Genomic DNA, 18,182 nt, shown 5'->3' on the forward strand with positions numbered 1-18,182 from the left:
CTTTCAGAGCAGTGCTGAAAACATCCCACCACCCACTTCTATCATGGCTGACAGCTGGCATTTGTCAGACATGTTCTTAAACTTACCCTTTCGTCCCAATGCTCGGCAAGCTCTTGAGCAGGACCAGCGACAGTGTTACGGAAAAATAAATGCAACATTGTTTTCCATCCTTACCCGCCAATCTCTGACAAGTGCCTGGCACCTACTCTTCCCTTTTTAAACAGCAGGTAGGTGACAACAGCTTTTCTTTGTCGTGTAAGACTGAGCTCTGCAGTTGTTCCTGACAGGTAAATGTCTTATGAAACAGTCACGGAATGGAAATCACGGAGCTTGTCAGTTAAAGAGGCAGAAAGCGGAAGCTAGCCGTGAAGAGGAAAATGGGGGTGGAGCGGGGTGATGTTATTGTTTTTGACAGGGAAGAAGATGTGTGCGTCGTCATACCTTGTTGCATTAAGGAGCCAACTCCGAACCAGAAGCTGTTGAGCAGGGTGAAGTTGTTCTCCACCACATCTGATCCGGGATTACAAGGATGGGCGTCATACCATTCATACGGGCTGAACCTGGGATTGAGAGAGGAAGTTGTTATGAAATCTTTAACATTTATGATATTTCAGAAAGTGTAGAATGATCTCCTCTTTATCCTTTGAAATCCGGTCCTTCCTTAAGAAGAATTTCGTAGACAGAATCATATCAGTTTTGGGGGTTATTCTGAGCATTCCTGTTGTTTAAGAGTTGAACCTTTGGTTTGGAGAAACACAACTGTTGACTGCATTAGGACAGCACCGCTTCAAGTAGTTCTTTAAGGAACATTTATAGATTTTTATTTTTATTTTTTTTCCCCCACGCAGGGCAGTTTAACATGCTGTAAACACAGGGCCTGTTCAGACCTCGCATTAAGATCCGATCTGGGCGATCTGATTGCAAGTGACCAGCTTGTTTAGACCTGGCATTAACATGCGTCTCCAGGTCCGATCTCAGTTTCGTGCTCACACGTTAAGTTGTTATTTATTAATCTCTGTCCTGACGTTAGTTAGACCTGCACAAAAGTCAGATTATAACTCAAACCCTGGAAGCTTCCATACGAACCATAATCTCTGGTAATAAAGTAAAATAAAGACTGAGGGAGAATGAGAAAATATGTAATTTATAGCTCAATGTGGCTCCAAGTACTTTTTTTAGTTAGTTAACAGTTGCAAGGACAGAACATTTTAAAAGGCTGTGCTTTTTCCTTTTCAGGCAATCAGCTATAATAGTGATTGTGTGTGTGTGTTTTTTTTTGTTGTTTTTTTTTTGAATGAATGAATGAATGAATCAGGCAAAACTCCACTGACGCAGGAGCACCACTGTTCAATATAGGAGGTCTTTAATGTGACTGAGGGTGCAGTTAGTTCATACTACCAAAGGAACGCAAACACATGTGACCCAGACCACCTCCAAATGTGGTCAGAGATCGGATCTCTCAAATGCACCTGTCTTTTATGTGATTGGATCACCCAGACTGCCTCTCAATGCAGCATCTGAACAGGTCCCTAACCTTGACAGGTAATGACCATAGAAAGTTAATATGGTGAACATGTTGGCCAACAGTTGTATATTTACACAAACCGTTGATATAGAGCAACAATAGCAATAAATTAGGGTTATGTCTCTGTGCACAATATAAATGCAATTGCATTTTATGTTGCGGAAAACGGCTACCTGCTGCTTTATATGAGACTGATAGAAGATGCGTAGCCCGACACATTAAACCTGTAGGCCCTAAAGGAATTTGTAATTATTATAATTTCTTTATGGGTATACCTTATTAGATCGTCAGTTTTCATATTACACAGCCCTTTGATAAGTTGTTCACAGAAAGACATTATCTAGTGCAGTCGCAGATGTTATAATTGTTGTTTATTTTGCTTTAGGTTTACCGTTTCTATATGTGTAAATGTTGTCCATTTACTATCAAATGTCACATCAACCCATTTTTTAAATCGACTTTTTTTTTTTTTTTTTTTAAACGTTGCCTTTAGAAATCCCCTCGACTTTTTCCCCTCCCCGCTTTGTAGTTAAAGGTGACCAACGAGGCACAGAAATATAATATCTCAGAGGGCCTAAAATGTCATGTTTGAGAACGTAAGGAATGAAGACTCCTCATAAAGTCACATGAAACCATAAAACATGCATCTTTTCATATATCTGCCATTTCATTTGACATCTGCTGGAGCTGCTGCACATTTTTACTGCATGAGTCGTTTTCACAGGCAGATGCTGATATCGAACGCGCTAAATGTCAGTACTTTCCTCTTTTAAAATGTACTTATATAATGTGAAAAAAAACATTGTTCTGGCTCTTCGGGGTGGTGCTCTGCTGAGGAGAATTATGCCCCTTAACTTCATAGGTAGTATTTTGTTTAAATATGGCACATCTGTTACAATGCGACGACATGAGATATGCTGGAACTTGACAATGATGGAAGAAACTAGTGCGGTGAATTGTCGGGTGCATACTTTCCATTCTGATGGAACACTGCGAGAATAATCCACGGAGATTTAATTAATTGAAATGTACTCAAAAGACTGATGCACTTCAGTCTAATTACATGCTGCAGAAATATTTTCTAATATGGAAGCATTCAGTTTTAATCAGACACTGAACAGTACTGATGGTTAATCATGAAACAGTTCAACAGGTCAATCATTTTCCAGCCACCATTCAAGTATTTCACATTTTAGTTAAGCATTCAGACATCTGAACTGATGAACATTAAGAGACTGTTTCCGCCTTGTGTTGGCTTCCCTTAGTGTTGTTTCTTTTGGATTGAAATGGCAACTGTCAAATAGTCTCACCAGTGTTTCTGTCTCAAAGTATTTCTATTAACATTCCCGACTATTCCGCCCTTAATAACATTTGCAGACACCACAGAGGCCTTGGGCATCTGTTGTACAAATGTGGTACTCCCTGCCATTTCATTGAATTCCTTCAGTCTCATTGTGTTTCACTTTAATGTTAAATTGAAAGCCATGGTCATATAATATGTGATAGTGGAGGGGCACAGACAGTGAGAGACAGTATGAGTCATTATTTTGAGTGCATTTTTCCACACAGACAATGTAACAGCACTGATTCAATACTGCTGGTTTCTAAAAAGGTCGTGCTGTCAAGCAGAGACATAAGCTTGCCTAAGACCGAGCGCTGACAACACTGTAGCCTGCACCTAGAGGCGCAGATCTGGAAGGAGTGTCTAAACATAACTTGAAGCGGGAGCATTTTAATGATTTTGCACAATTTTACATCATGCAATGTCCGTTGAAGTTTCATTACTGTCACACAGTGACATTTACTTTCACACCCTAAGCAGGTTTTTTTTTTTTCTACTGCCCATGAGCTTGCACCAGTTTGTACCATTTATGTAAAGATGTATTTGGTTGAGGAGCAGCAAACAAACAAAAAGTCAAAACACCTTTATTCAAAACTTCCTCAGAAAATATTGCCGGTTCTCTCAGGAGAACCTCCTTTTGGTTCCTTGAAATGTTCAAAAACACCGTCCTGCAGCAGCCGGGCATCGACGCTTTAAGCAATTTTATATCAACGGGAGTAATTAGTGCGTTTGCATTTGTTATTAGAAATATAATGAATTCAACATAACGTCACCTGGTGCAACAATGCATTTTATTTACTTATTTATAGTGTAATAGCACAAATAAACGTTGTCTTCCCATGTAGTAGCTCTTGATAGATCTGTTTATTTTTATGACTGTTTTTGCCGAATTTGTCGACAAGACAAGGACGGTCAAATATCTGAAATATATCTGAAGATATGGACAAAATAAATAATTATAACGTGTTAAATCAGACATTGCTGCGGGCTAAACTGTATTCTGTTGTGCCTGTGCATAGTCATGTAGACATCTGAACTCCATTAAAAGCTCTACGCATTACTATATAAGATTACTGTGTAGGAATCTGCTATCATTACACACTTGAAATGCTCATAAAACCTTAGAATAATTTGAATTCTACAAGGCAAGGCAAGGCAAGGCAAGGCAAGGCAATTTTATTTATATAGCACATTTCATACCAAAGGCAACCCAAAGTGCTTACAGGGTTTTTTTTGTTGTTTTTTAGTTTTGAGTTACAGATTGAATGAGAGGCTAAATATCTTCTTCCTTTCCACCACTTAAATTGTTCTTAGTTCTGGGCTGATATCAGAAAACGAAGGTCAGCAGCTTTATTTCACCTATATAATAAGTCTTTCGGTGTATTGTACATGTTATTAATCTATAGCTATGAAATAATTCACGCCTTTGGACAAATTAATCTCAACATACCCAGCAGCATAGTTATTATAGTGGAGCATAATTTATTAAGGAACAAGATATTGTTGGTACTTTGAGACTTCTGACAACATTTAAAGTTACTTCTTTGTACTCGACGTAGCCCTCTCACTGTTCTCAGAGACCTTCGGTATGCACGCTGCAGTTTTATGGATGCGCCGATGCGGCCTTTCAGCTATCTAGGCCAGCTTCCCCAAAAAAACAAAAACTGATGCAACGATTTAAGATCATTTTGTACTTGTGAAGCCACTCCAGAATTTGTTTGGTCTCACCACAACGAATGAGGATGGAGAAGTGCAGCTGTTTGCTCTCGAGCCCCAGAACTCCTTTCAACGCCCGCTATTCTAGAACTTCCTCAAGCACCACTTTGCATGAGAAGCAGCAGGAAATGTAGACAATGATCCTGAAAGGATATTCATCACATTCATGACCCCCCAGAAAATTACAAGTGACACACTTTTCAGATAATCTCCATCTTTAACGTCCATAATTTTGACTGACGTATAACAGTTTGGATTTATTTTTTTAAATTTATTTATAATATATGTAAATGCTGCTGATGAGCTAAAAATACCCTCCTCAGATGTCATTTCACATCAGGTGTGTATTTAGTTTTTCTTTTTATGCTGCTGAATATGATAATGGTTAGTTATTCTTCTTTACTTGGGCTAAATTCTTCTTTTTAAAAGGTCGTTTTAAGCTGCATTGCTGATTCCAAAGACATCCCACAAGAAACTAGAAATTACACACCGAATGGGACTTTTGAATTCAAAGTGTTTCTATATTCCTCCTCCCACTGCTAGGCTGTAGAGAGCCCATGCAGACATAACTACCTTGATCACAACCCAGCCGCTAACACAGTATGATAAACTGCTCGCGTACTCAAAGCCCAGCCTGTAATGATAACAGAGTAAATTACTGTCTACCCAAAGACCTCACGGAGGAATGCGTGAAGGGCTGATGGGACAAATAGCCTGTAACTACAGCACTTACCTGGCAATGACAAAAAGGACACAGCTAACACCCAGGTAGGCCAGAAGGATGTAGACCCATATGTCGGGAGTCATGGGGTTCAGGAAGGAGAAGAAGCCGTTATTGGTGCTGTTGGGTTTACGGTATAGGATGCTGATGCCCGTGTTCATGAAGGGCTTGGAGAAATCAATGAACTTTTCACGCATGTAGGTGATGGTGAGAGGAGCCACGGCCAAGTCTGCCCTCTGGAAGTGGAAAAAAAAAAAAAAGTTTTATCAAGCTAACAGAGGCAGCAAAGACAGCATTCATGGATGAGTTGGTCAGCCCCATCATCAGTTGTATTATTGAGTAAATTGTCGATAAGTTAACAATGTTTGACTGACTGGGATGACAACTACCCACAAATGAACTCCCCTTACTTATTTTATATAATATGTCTGGAGTTGTCATGGTTATGAATTTTGTTTGGTAGTTTGGTTTTCCTTGTGTTTCCTGTTTTTATTTTGTCCTTCCTTGGTGTTTCTTGTCTTGCTTTACTTCCTGTGTTGTGCCCCTTTGATTGATAGATAGATAGATAGATAGCCTTTGTTGTCCCATAAGGAAATTTGTTTCCACAGTCTGTCACAGAAAAACAAAAAACAAAAGACTTGTTGGATTGGTTTCTCCTTGCGTGCTCCGCCCTCATTAGTTTCCCCTGTGTCTCGTCAACCCCTCAGCCCATGTGTATATATAGTCCTGCCTTTCCCTTTGTTCTCTGTCAGGTTGTCTTGTGAATTCACCGCCGTGTACGTTCCCTTGTGTTCCTGGGTTCTTGTCTTGCTTTTGGTTCTTTGATTATACCTTTTTTGGGGGGATTTTACCTGCTTCACAACTGCAGCAAAGTTTTTTATTAAAGTTATTTTGTTTCCTTCTGCTGCCTCCCTTTGGCTCCTGCATTTTGGGTCCTACCTCACAACTCAGAACGCAACACGAGTTTGCAGACATGCAATAATATATGGCTGTGACATTTTCATCCAAAACGATGATGAGAATGCGAAAAATGGCTGCTCTTCAATGATGTCTTTTGGAAAAAGCGGACACATCGCTCCGGTGTATCAGAGGAGGTCCCATTTATAAAGCCTTTATATACTGTCACGGGAATGACATATGACACTATATTATGCAATACACATGGCTGAACATGGCAGGATAAGTTGCAGTCACCTATTATATGTGTATGGCTGTATATTCAGAAGGTTACCATTTATATTAGCCGCCCCCACAGCTCCCCTGCACCACGGCTGGACAGGAGGTTAATGAAACCAGCTGCTTGGTTCACGCTCGGATACCTCTTTCCTCCAAGAAACGACACAACTCACAAAGGGAGGCTTTCTTTACTTCCTACATACTGAGAGATGGGAGTGGAATAGGGCTTGTTCACACAGCAGTTCACCCTTAGCATTTTAAAATAAGTTCTCTGTTTGATCTGGAACTTTAAGGAAAGCCACAGGGCTGAACCCTGCTGAAACTTCATCCGCTAATTACCTAAACACACACAATGTTAATCTAACGTAAAGAAAATGAGCCTCCTCTTGTGAACTGATGAACGGTATAAGAACGTTTTTTAAAATCTAAATTCTCCTCTAAAGACCTTCAGGCTATTCTCAACATGCGTTAAACATCCTCAGTGTCTTATACAGCTCCCCCCTCTGACCCATATGATAACAACAACAACACAGCAGCAAATAAAGCAAGAAAACATTTTCACTTTGCGTGCAGCAACGCAGATTACGTGCTCCTGTGGTCCACACCATGCCGGTTAAATACACAGTGGCCTCTCAGAGATGATTAAAAAAAAAAAAAAAAAAAAAAATGCTGGGGAAATCAGTGCATCCTGCCTCACACCTGCTGTCTCTCTTAAACTATTCAAATTTCTACATCGCATACTGCTCCCTCTGTTCTTCACTGCCGACTGCAGCTTTGAACCAGACTGCCACTCAGCCATAAGATCAACCTGTACGTGACTCCACACATCCCTACGGTGGGCTAATATACATGCCGCACGTCCTTGTTCTCCTTTCTGCTTAGGCAAACAAACTGGGCACAGGCGAGATAACCTGATAGTGCCCTGCTATGTGCCACATGGCTTGGTGTTATCAGGGTTTGCAGATGGTGGGCTTAGTGATGTTCTCCCTCCGGACCTCTTCACCTGACAACAGACTCGAGGATTCACGTTACAGCTAACACGAGCCACACATTTTCCGTCCAATGACCGCACAGGACACAGCGCTGCTCTTGTGAAATATTTCTTCTTTGTTTTTGTAAAACAAATAAATATAGCATGTAGGATATTTGCTCCTTCTCCAAACATACACTGATTACGGCAAAGACTTTTTTTTTTATCAAAACATTTGCATTTTCTAATATGCATCCAGGATTGTACAACATAGCGCTTACATGTATTAATGCCCAGTTGATTTTCTGCATTTTCTTTCCATAAACATTTAGAGCAGACCGGAGTGCACATTTTGCTTCCACAGAATGTGTTGTAATTGAAGAAAATACGCTTTGCTGAACTGTGCAATGGTTACTGCAGATAACAGACAGCAATTTTTGCAACAGGGATGCTGAGGGAATATAAAAAAAAAAAACACTGATTGGCCAGTTGTAATAGCATTTACAAAACCCTCGGCGGAAAATAAATGCACAGTGTGACAATAATGTGCAACAGAAACACAGCTTGCGGATGTGCGTGGATCTCCTTTATATAATGTAGTCTAGTGTGAAAATCTACAAAGGGACAATTATGATGCTCACACAGCGCAGAGTGTTGCTTTGCATAAGCTGCAGGTTTAAGGTGTTGTGGCTTGTAAGCGTGGTTTACTCTTGGGCTCTACGACAGGACATGTTTTTGTTGTTGTACTAGCTGAACTTGTGTCCTTGCATGGGTCAGTCACTCTATTCACCAGGTCATCTGAGTACACAAAAGTCACGCTTATTCATACATATGCATGCATGCTTCTTTTTTCAGACACAAATCTAAGCAAGTATCTATACGCGCAGACAAGGAGGAAGTGGGCTGGCCATAACCTTTCAGCGTACCTGTTGATGCAAAGATTAATTGCCATGGGAAAAAGAAATGATGGGTTTAGGACACTATTAGTATTTGCATCACAGCATGATTAATGATCTATTGTTGCGATCATCTATTGTAACTAAATCAAGTCTAACAACAGGCCTGTTGCATCATTTAGCACCCTTCAAACGATACCTCTCGGCACCGCAGTGAGCTTCGTGACTACGCGGAGGAAAATAAAGCGCTGCATGTTACCCGGCGCTAAATCGTTGCAGTTTTTAATTCAGTAACTGCACTTACATGCGGATTAAATCACATCATGTTTTCATATTCATAGCAAAAAAGCCAAACACACTTTCACTCTATTTCTGACACGTCACCATGTAGCTATCCTGACAAGACAAAGGCGTGCATCTGATTTTAATTCACTCATCTCCTTCCCATTTATGTATGAATGTTATGAATGTACAAACCTTGTGTTTTAGGAGCATTTTATTAGCTTAAATTAAGTGCTTTCCCCTTTTTGTATCAGACGTAATCTAACTGTGTAACCTCTTTTAACTAAAGGCAGTGACCCTCAGTAAACTGTACTACAGCTCTTCTGTCTGTATTACAAAGAGGTCGCAACGGCTTTTAAAAGGTTAATGGAAAGTAATTATAAATACAAAGTTAACAGTACATTTACTTACAAGGAGCTCATACAATGTGTTTCCTAAAAAATATGGAGGCACATAAAAGAAAAAGTAAAGAATTACAGATGCAGTATGGTGTGGTTTTGTCTCTCTCTAAATTGAAATCTGCACCCATTCTGGTCTCCTATATCATCTGAGGGCCCGATCTCTTGAGCTTGCCTTGAAGTTTATGTTTCTGGTCCGTTGAATCATGATCAGCTTTTCCACATCGACAGGGCGCGGAAAGCACTAGACCACAAAATAGGACCGACTAAAACTCCACAAAGAAGTCGCCTTGCATCCTTGGTCATGTGATAAGAGGCGGTAAAGGCAATATCTGGCAGTATAGATTCTAATCTACCCTTCTGCTGCAAAGGCAATAGACACAAAAAAGGCAGAAATATGTTGCACAATATACACTATGAGCATTTTAAAAAGTTCATGTCTTTAAATCTGCTACTCCAGAATTGCCCAAGCTATAGATAACAGAGCTACACATTTGTATGTACGTGTGCGCTTACGTTATATTTTAGCTCAGTGCAAAACCTAAACTACCAGATGCTACATCTTTTAAAAACACATGTAAACCTTTCATGCAGAATTAAACTATTTTTTTTTATTTTATTTTTTTGTGTGTGTATTTGGCTGTGAGCCAATGTACAGGCTATCTAACTGCACTTCCTGCCTTTTAAACCAAAGAATGTGCTGTTTAATGATGGATTCATGCTTCTCCATTTTGTGCCGGCATTCTCTGCCTTTGGTAATCCATTTGTTCGCCTAAAGGTTATTGTTATCAACATGGATCTAGCAAAAAGCTTGGATGGAGAAATAAAGTGCTGCAGTGGGAGCCCACCTTTTCTAACCCTTTCAGCACCACGCCATTGACTCCTGCCATACAATTCCCTGCACTAAATGCCACTTAAGCTATTACAAGTTTTCAGCTGAGTACAGCGCTGACCCGATGGGGCTGAGGACAAAGAGAGAGCACTGACAGGGACACTTATGAAATGCCAGCAGAGAATTGCCACCATCACTTCGATGTGAGGCTGTTTCAAGGCCACTGAGGCTTTGAGTTTGACACAGACAGCTGCGATTGCCCGCTATCCCACACGGTAGCCCGCGCGTTCCCCCTCAATCCTTACAATGTATGCTGTGTTACATGCTGATCCTAGATGTCCGCTTTGTCCAGCTTAAGAAAGTGATTTGTCTCACTGAACGGCATCAACAAACTTGTAACTTTTAGGCAACCTTGACATAATTGTGCCATAAATGTAACTGACAGCTTTGCAGGCTCTTCCTGACTTGTACTCAATCATAACTATATCACTGTCCACATGGAGGACAAAACCTGAGATTCAGTTCAATGACATTTTTTTCTGTACGTCTGTGCAGTGATGGAGAACACTTCTGCAGTGCATGGAGCTACATAGATTACATTTATTAAATGAACAGAAATATGATCACTCGTTTTCTTGTTAAGAGCGAGACCAATACATGCCTGTATAGTAGCTGGATCCAGCAGTCTTAGAAGAAACAGGAAGCTGTCCAAAGGTAACAGTGGTAGCAGTGCCTCAAAATGAACATGTAACACGTTTCCTGCTATTGTTCACAGGGTCTTTGCTGGTTGACTGGCAACTGCTTCCAGCCAAGAAATAGTCTGGCACACCTTTGCAAAATGGCAAATATGTGTTTTCCACCCATTAAACAAATCATCAACAGGGTGTTAATAAACTTGGAGGTACTGGTAGGTGTATTCTACCACAAAACTAGGCTAGCAATTTTCTGTCCTTACGCTAAGCTAATCTAATGGACTGCCGGCTTGAGCTAGACGTTAAAGCCATCTTCTCACCTAATAAAACAATATGTAGTACAACTTACATGTTCTATAAGTTCCCTAATCATGCCATTCCACTGGCCCTTGTCATCCTGCGAGCCGTATTTCCCGTCAGGCACCAGGCGGATCTCGTAGGTGAAGCCCAGGATGTTGGCCAGCTCCTTCAGCAAGTCGATGCAGAATCCTTCGAACCGGTCGTTCCCAACCAGTGCCTTGTCAGACTTCCTAAGCATGACGTATGGCTCCTCCTGCGCGGCCCAAAAAGATCAAATGAAAAGCAATGGCGGGGTCAGCTTTTTCAATTTGTCTCAGCACGTGCACCTAATTGACGCAAAGTGATCCGAGCTGACGAGTCACTGTTGCATTTAACAGGCAGTGACAGCAGATTTAAGCTGAGCGCGTGGATACAGGGAGCGATAAAATATGAAACAAGGCTGAGGTTTTTTATGCAGTGATGCATTAAAAAAAGGAGACCTAAGCTTTCATTTGGCAAAGCTATATACAGTATTTCCTATAGCGATGCCAATGCCCACAGAAGGAATGTTACTATTAATGTGCTTCCAGTGTTGAGCTTACTGTCTCCCACACACTGCTGTGCGTTGACCTATATAGCTGGTGCACAGGTCGGTTCATTTTATGGTCAGGTTGCCGACACTCTTTACTGGCCTGTAATGTCCTGCCTGGCTGCTCATAATTTGGGCTGCATAAAAGCTTGATTAGGAACAGAAAACAAGAGTGAAATGTAACATTCCCACAATGCTGCCTCCATCAATTGTCACCAACCTCCAAGGGAGAGCATCAGAGCAGATGCCTGCAGTGACAATGACTAGCACAGAACTGCTCATAAATGATTTCCTTTATTTAGTGCCTGTTACCATTTCTCTGCCAGATAGACTTGCATATCCCGCTGCGCATTTCAAAACATCTTGGTCCATTTATGCAAAAGATGTAATACAATTTATTGCCTTCAATAGCCAGATGTATAATTTACAAACTGAGCTCAGAAGCAGAGTAATTGATTCTCCACTGAAGGTGACCTCTTGCTTTTTGTTTTTTCAACTCCATGTGACACTGGATGCAGTCAAAGAGGAGAAAGCAGGCAGTCGTGGCACTGTTTATTCCCTAAGGAAATTATCCTTATGGAGGATGGCAGAGATGGCTCAAGTGTAGGTGGTGGAAACAGAAATACAACATAATAGGCTGGTGGCATGTGGACACAGTTACACCGTATCCAGTACTACAGAGAATAGTTTTAGAATACAATAGAAATTCATAGAAAGCATACAATAAATGATAAGCATCTTTGTTTACAATCAAAATATACAGAAAAGGCACTTACAGTTTAGATGGCCTCTTAAATAATGAGTGATGACAGTGCATTAAGAGAGCAAGTGTTCAGCCCCAAACTTTGCGTAAGTTGTCCAATTAACTTGATCAGAAAGTTTGCATATTAAGGGAGAAAGTCATTACCGTCTGTTTCTAGCCTTCCAATTCTTGTTATTCCCCAAGGTTTGGACTCAAATCAAAGTGTTTATACCAGTTCTACCCTCGCAATCGCAGCATGGGCATGCATAACCGAAAGAGGAGGAAGGTGGGCCTGTGCAGAGACATTACAGGCAATGGAGTGCAAACAATTAATGTAAGGGGAAAAACACATTAAGTGCCTTAATCTCTTCTACAAAGTTATCGCTGTAGCACTGTCAGACGCCTTGTTCATGCATCACTAAGAATCAGTTTGATGCAATGTCATTACACTAAGAAGCGAGATTGATATTAAAGTTGAAGCTCTCTTCGGAAATTTGAAAATAGTTTTATGGTCATAAACTAATGATTCCCAAAGAAACTGCAAATGAGGGAATGTAAAAAAATATATTTTAAGGCGAAAAATTATCCCCCAAAAAATAGGAAAGCGCAGTTGTAATGCCATTGTGATAAAAAAAAAAAATCAGCAAGAACTGGTACTTCCAACATTACACCACTTAAATCCTTTTTCTCCATTTCTCCTCTTTGAGGCAGAATTAATATAGACGGCACCTGATAGGCATTAATTATATTCCACCTTGACCTCACTTGTCATGATTATAGCTTTGGGGTCCTATATGGGCATAATAACAGTGTTTATGGCTGTAGCTTGTTTAGCTGTCCTGAAGCACCTCCCTGACAGCTCCACAAAGACCCCAGCAGCCAGCGCAGTACAAGCAACTGGGGATCTACAAATGAATGTGCTGCGGATCTGGAGGAGGGATCATGCAGTTCTTTCTGTGTGAACGAGTTATTAATGCATTCTCTGGAACACTTTATTGTATATCACAGACTTCATTCTTCTTCTTCTTCTCTTTTCTTCAAAGCTGATAAGTCTGCTCAGTTTAGTTACAGCGGCTATAATAACGTATCTAATGTCCAGTTGAGGATTTGTGTTTGTTTGTTTAGGCCTGGCAAATATACAGTATATTACACAGATACAGTATATCACACACATGCCTAGATAGCAAAAAGACTTCCTATTAAATCTTTCAATGCACTCTCTGTGAGAAAACTGGGGGAGGCATGAAGCTTAGGACACCTTTTACGTCAGGCTACACAGTTGACCTACCAGGATGGTGGTGATGACGAGGGAGCGGTTAGCCAGGGAATCGGTGATGTTCATCCCTTTTCGCTTCGGCACTTCTGTGATGTTAAGACCTCCCGACGCACTCCACTTCCCTACCTGTGGAAGATGAAAAGTGTGTAGCTAAGTGTTTCCGCGTCTGTCGGTGGGCTGTGACCTCAGCGGGCTCCCCCGCCAAGCATCGCGCTCATGAATGCCAGGTTTAAACGCATCTGTGGCAGCATTAGATGATTGGCTGAGTCACCTTTCATCAGAAGACCAGGGTGTTTTGGAAAGCAAGGAATGTCTTAAAGGAAGTCAAGCATGATGGGCAAATCAAAACACTGGAATCACTGGAGGAATTGATGTGATTGTGTCTTTGTGTTGCATCCAAATGGGCAGGTAAAACAAATATTAAGCTAAAAAATGAGCCTGAGACGAACAAAAATAGGCTTAAAAATTGCAAATATTGCATAAAGATTTCATAGTGAAAGTGATTTTGCTCCGTAGTCTCGGTAAGAAAAGCCAAGAGATTTGAACAAATAAAAGGAGTTATACATGCAAGAACCCCTCAGGCAAAAATCTCTGAATATTGTAGAGACACACTCTGGAACATATCATTAGCACAAATAGTCCTGTGGCTGTCGGTAACAATCTCTGTTTGCAAGTCGAGCACTCAACCCAACTCTCCTCCCATCCTCCCTGTTTTCTCCATTACTACACACACAGCTTTTAATATTCACTGGGGTTTGTGCTGGAGGTGGATCCATTTAAAGACATACAACCCCCCCTCACAAAAAAAGCATGAAAAATGTCTGTTAACGTCGTCCTAGCCTAATCCAAGGAGAGGAATATGCTCTAATTTGAAAAGCACATTAGTTACAGCTTGTCACACAACCAAAGAGGACTCCAGGAGAGAGATTTAAAAATATCTGAATGCTTTCCGCTTTGCAAAATACTTTCTAATTGTGCCCAATTACAATTAGCTCAATTCATTAAACATGATTAGCAAAAGACTTGATTCAAAAGTTATTTACTCATGCAACCACATGGAGAGCATTACATTTATTTCATACTCCTGAGCACGCTGGCGTTGAGTGAAAGTAGCACTCTGAGAACCTGTTCATAATTCCAGCATGAGCTCAAACTTAGGCTAATATTCAATTACAATGGATTAGTTGAGGGGGGAAAAAAAGTCCACATCTTAACAGGCTCAAACGGTTAAAGCCGATTCCACGGATATACAGCACAAGAAGAAAAAAAAAATCCAGCTATCTTCAGCACACTGCCGGATCAACGCTGACGTACTTGAGCGCAGGATTTGTCAGGCGCACAGTGAAAGGGTGCTAATATGGTATCAGATACTTTCGCAGGATGACTGTGCTTCAAGTTAATTGACCACATGCAGGACGAGATGCCAGAGAAAGGGAGAAGAATCATCATTTCAAAGCTACGGCGTTATGAGCGCCATTCTTGAACAGAAGGGTTACACGCTGCAAAGCCCCTGCTATTATATAGTCTTGAGCCTTTAGGGAGCACTTGAGGAAGTCATAATGGGACTTATCCCTATTTGATGTATTCATAATGTATAAAAGCCCTTTAGTAGAGAATAGCTGTTGTAGTCTCGAGCCCCTCCAGTATAATAAAATAAGTTCTACAGTACCAACCTTTTAGTTTTTTTGTAAAACATGTTTATACAGCTCATTACCACCAAACAGCATTTTGGGCATCACCTCAAATTATCATTGAGAGAGACTGCAATTAACACCCTAATGCGTACCCTAATCCAATTTGCTTTATGATCCACTAACTTATGCTTATGTTCAAACAGCCAATTTGCTTCCTTGTTAGGAGGTAAATGATACAGTCAATTTTGCATTATCGGTTCCACATCGAGAGGAGCATCAGGAAAAACAAACAAAAAAAAAGATCTGTGAAATCAATAATCCGTTAAATTCTTTTTTTATTTTATAGTGATTGCGGAAGTTATTATATACTATTATACACTGCATGCGATGACACATTGCTGTTGTAGTTTTGCACAGTCTTGGCAAAGAAAGTATTGAAAATAAACAAAAAGTTACCTTTTCAAGTCCGTCCTCCTTTAGACTGACGATGTCCAGGTCGAAGTCTGTGCGCAGACCACTTGTCTTGTTGAAGGACAATCTCCCCGTCAGACCATCCCAGTGGGACTGAAAGATAATACAACTCCATATGTATACCTATATTCTTAAAAACCTATATTCTTAGTCTATAGCTTGTGTGTCACGTACAGTAGATTGTGATTGGCACAGCCCCAGTTTGGAGAGACAGGCACGACTATTAGCCCAGAAGCCAAGCAATATACTGCTGTGGAACATATTCCAGCCACACAAAACAAGACCTACCACAAAAACAAAATCCATATCAGTTTAAGTGTATGCTGCATTTAATGTTGTCATCGCTTTAACTCGCAGGCAGACAGCCTTTTCTGACAGGGAACTGCAGCCGCTGTATGGCACTCTAGAAAGAGCCTCGCTAATGCATGATTTATGCTTCTGTGTCAATTTGACGCCCTAGCTACGGTGTCAGCCCCAGACCCTGCGCAGACGCTAACGCCGTAGCCTGACCTAGTATATACAGTCAATGAGCCTGACGTGAACCTCTCCAAAAATGTAACTATGTGTGGCGAAGTGACACAGAAGAGCTGTGATTGGTCCGCTTGGTAGGAGCGTGTTTCAGCTTTAGTATTTCCGGGTGTTTCTCCATCTCTGCAATTTTTGAACTGATTTGGGTGGCATTTTTACACAGCCAGCCAGACTGACAAGCGCACAAGTATAAATGGTTACGCTGTCTATGTCCCGCAGAATTGTAAACCGCACTTAAGCTGAGACTTCGGTGCGCTAACACTCTTAATTGAGATCCGGACAAACATGATAAGGCACCAAAGTAATAATACTAATTCATAAATTCTGAAAGGTGAGATTATTTATTTTTGTCAGTGGAGTCTGGTTGCCTAAAAAAGAGCAGACTGGCAAGCGGCTTCAGATCTCCACCAGAAAAGGCTTGGTAAAGCAGTGATAGTATTCTAAATAAAGCATACACTTAAACTGATATCGATTTTTGTTGTTGTTAGGCCTTGTTTTCTGTGGCTACAATACATTCTGAAACTGACCCCATCCTCAGCAGTTCATTGCTTGGCTTCTGTGCCGGTTCTCTTGTCTGCTTCTCAGAAGTGAAGGCGTGCCAAACACCATCTTCTGTGGGTGATACACGGGTGATGAATAGACACCTTAGATGCCACAACTTAAAAGTCAGATCAAACTATCCCTTTTAAATGCAGAGTTTACTCCTTTCACGTGATAGAAATGCCACTGTTGTGTGACATTCCTTTACATTGTTTACTTCATATACTGTCACACCCATTTTACACTCCATATACTGTATGTTTGGAACCGTACAAAATACCTTTACAACAAGACTAAACAAACAGGCACAGGGAAATGTATATAAGTCAACAAAACACACTATGACGCACTTTATCTTTTACTGAGAGCAAATTCCCACCCCCACACACGGGCGACGAAAGTACAAACACAAACCGTATTGGCTGCTTTTCCTTTTTTAATTACATTTTACATCTCAGCGCCTCCAACGCATTTCCCCTCCAGACTACGGAGTTAATTAACAGCCATCTCCTTTAGCTTGATTCCCCATGAGGGGGAAAAACATATAACTGCCCCCTATTACGATTCCCTGATACCCGCCACCTCCGGAGACGTGTGCACAAGCAAGCGCGAGCAAACACGGCGATGTCTGCTGCGTACCTGTTTTTCCCAGGCTTATGCTAACAGAGTCGGCCATCTTTCGGCGCTGATGAAACCGACTCCACTGATTGTCGTTATCAGTTTTTGTTTTGTCTTTCTGTTTGTGCTGCATGCTCAGCCACTGTGGTGAAATCCTTTTGTTTAAATGCTGTGCCAAGATAACCTTAATTCAGATCTTTCTGACTTTTAATTAGCTGGTGTCATTTTCATTAAGTCACACCCAGTGATGCAAGGCTACATCTCAAACAGGTCTTTGCAAAATGCGGTTAACAATCCTTGTGTGTCGAGCCGCACTGCTTTCCTGATAGTCCAAACTTTGACAAACCTACAGGCTATAGCTGTCTGTCTGCTCTGCAGCTTGCCAGAACTTCTTGTGAGAAGATCGAAGCCTCAAGGAGAAATTTGTGGCACTCTACTTTTCCAGACCCCCTCATACCTCATTCCCTCTGGCCTGTTGCCATTGAGGTGGGTGGCATGTTCAAACAGCTCTAATTCAGAGAGTGACATAAACGCCTCAGCCATATCACAGCCGACGGGTCGATTCGACCTTCAGAACATGTCACACTCCTTTCTCGAAGCGTAAATCATGTCTTAGTTATTGTTTTTATAACCAGCACTACAGTGTGCTTGTATTCAGACACCAGTGCAATAATATTTCCTTGCTTTAATCAAGGAAAGTCAAACACATGTCCAATATACTACATATTGGCCTATTCAGTAGTGGGCTTGCACATTTAGCAGCCAAGCAGAAATGTTTCGACAACCCTGACACAGCTAATAATATGTATGGAGGTTGTGCTAATTGGTGATGTGTAGCTGGAAATGATTTCATATTTCATTGTGCAGGTAACACAATAAATTGTGAAAGTTGTTGAATGGTGGAAAGCAGTGATGAACATAGCAATAATGATGCAGTATTAATATTTCCATTGTT

General features: G+C 41.0%; 1 protein-coding gene across 1 annotated transcript in view; it reads right to left on the reverse strand.

Annotated features, from left to right (window-relative positions):
* grik3 (glutamate ionotropic receptor kainate type subunit 3) overlaps positions 1 to 18,182 on the reverse strand; it is an 87,941-nt gene that overhangs the window by 11,188 nt on the left and 58,571 nt on the right. The window contains exons 8-12 of the mRNA XM_084556950.1: positions 15,527 to 15,634; positions 13,449 to 13,562; positions 10,900 to 11,103; positions 5,317 to 5,540; positions 442 to 560 (exon numbers count right to left, since the gene is read on the reverse strand). Of these exons, the coding sequence (XP_084413076.1) occupies positions 442 to 560; positions 5,317 to 5,540; positions 10,900 to 11,103; positions 13,449 to 13,562; positions 15,527 to 15,634 (769 nt within the window). The remainder of the gene's footprint in view (positions 1 to 441; positions 561 to 5,316; positions 5,541 to 10,899; positions 11,104 to 13,448; positions 13,563 to 15,526; positions 15,635 to 18,182) is intronic.

This window comes from Chelon labrosus (assembly GCF_963514085.1).
Source record: "Chelon labrosus genome assembly, chromosome: 12".
Taxonomy (NCBI): Eukaryota; Metazoa; Chordata; class Actinopteri; order Mugiliformes; family Mugilidae; genus Chelon; species Chelon labrosus.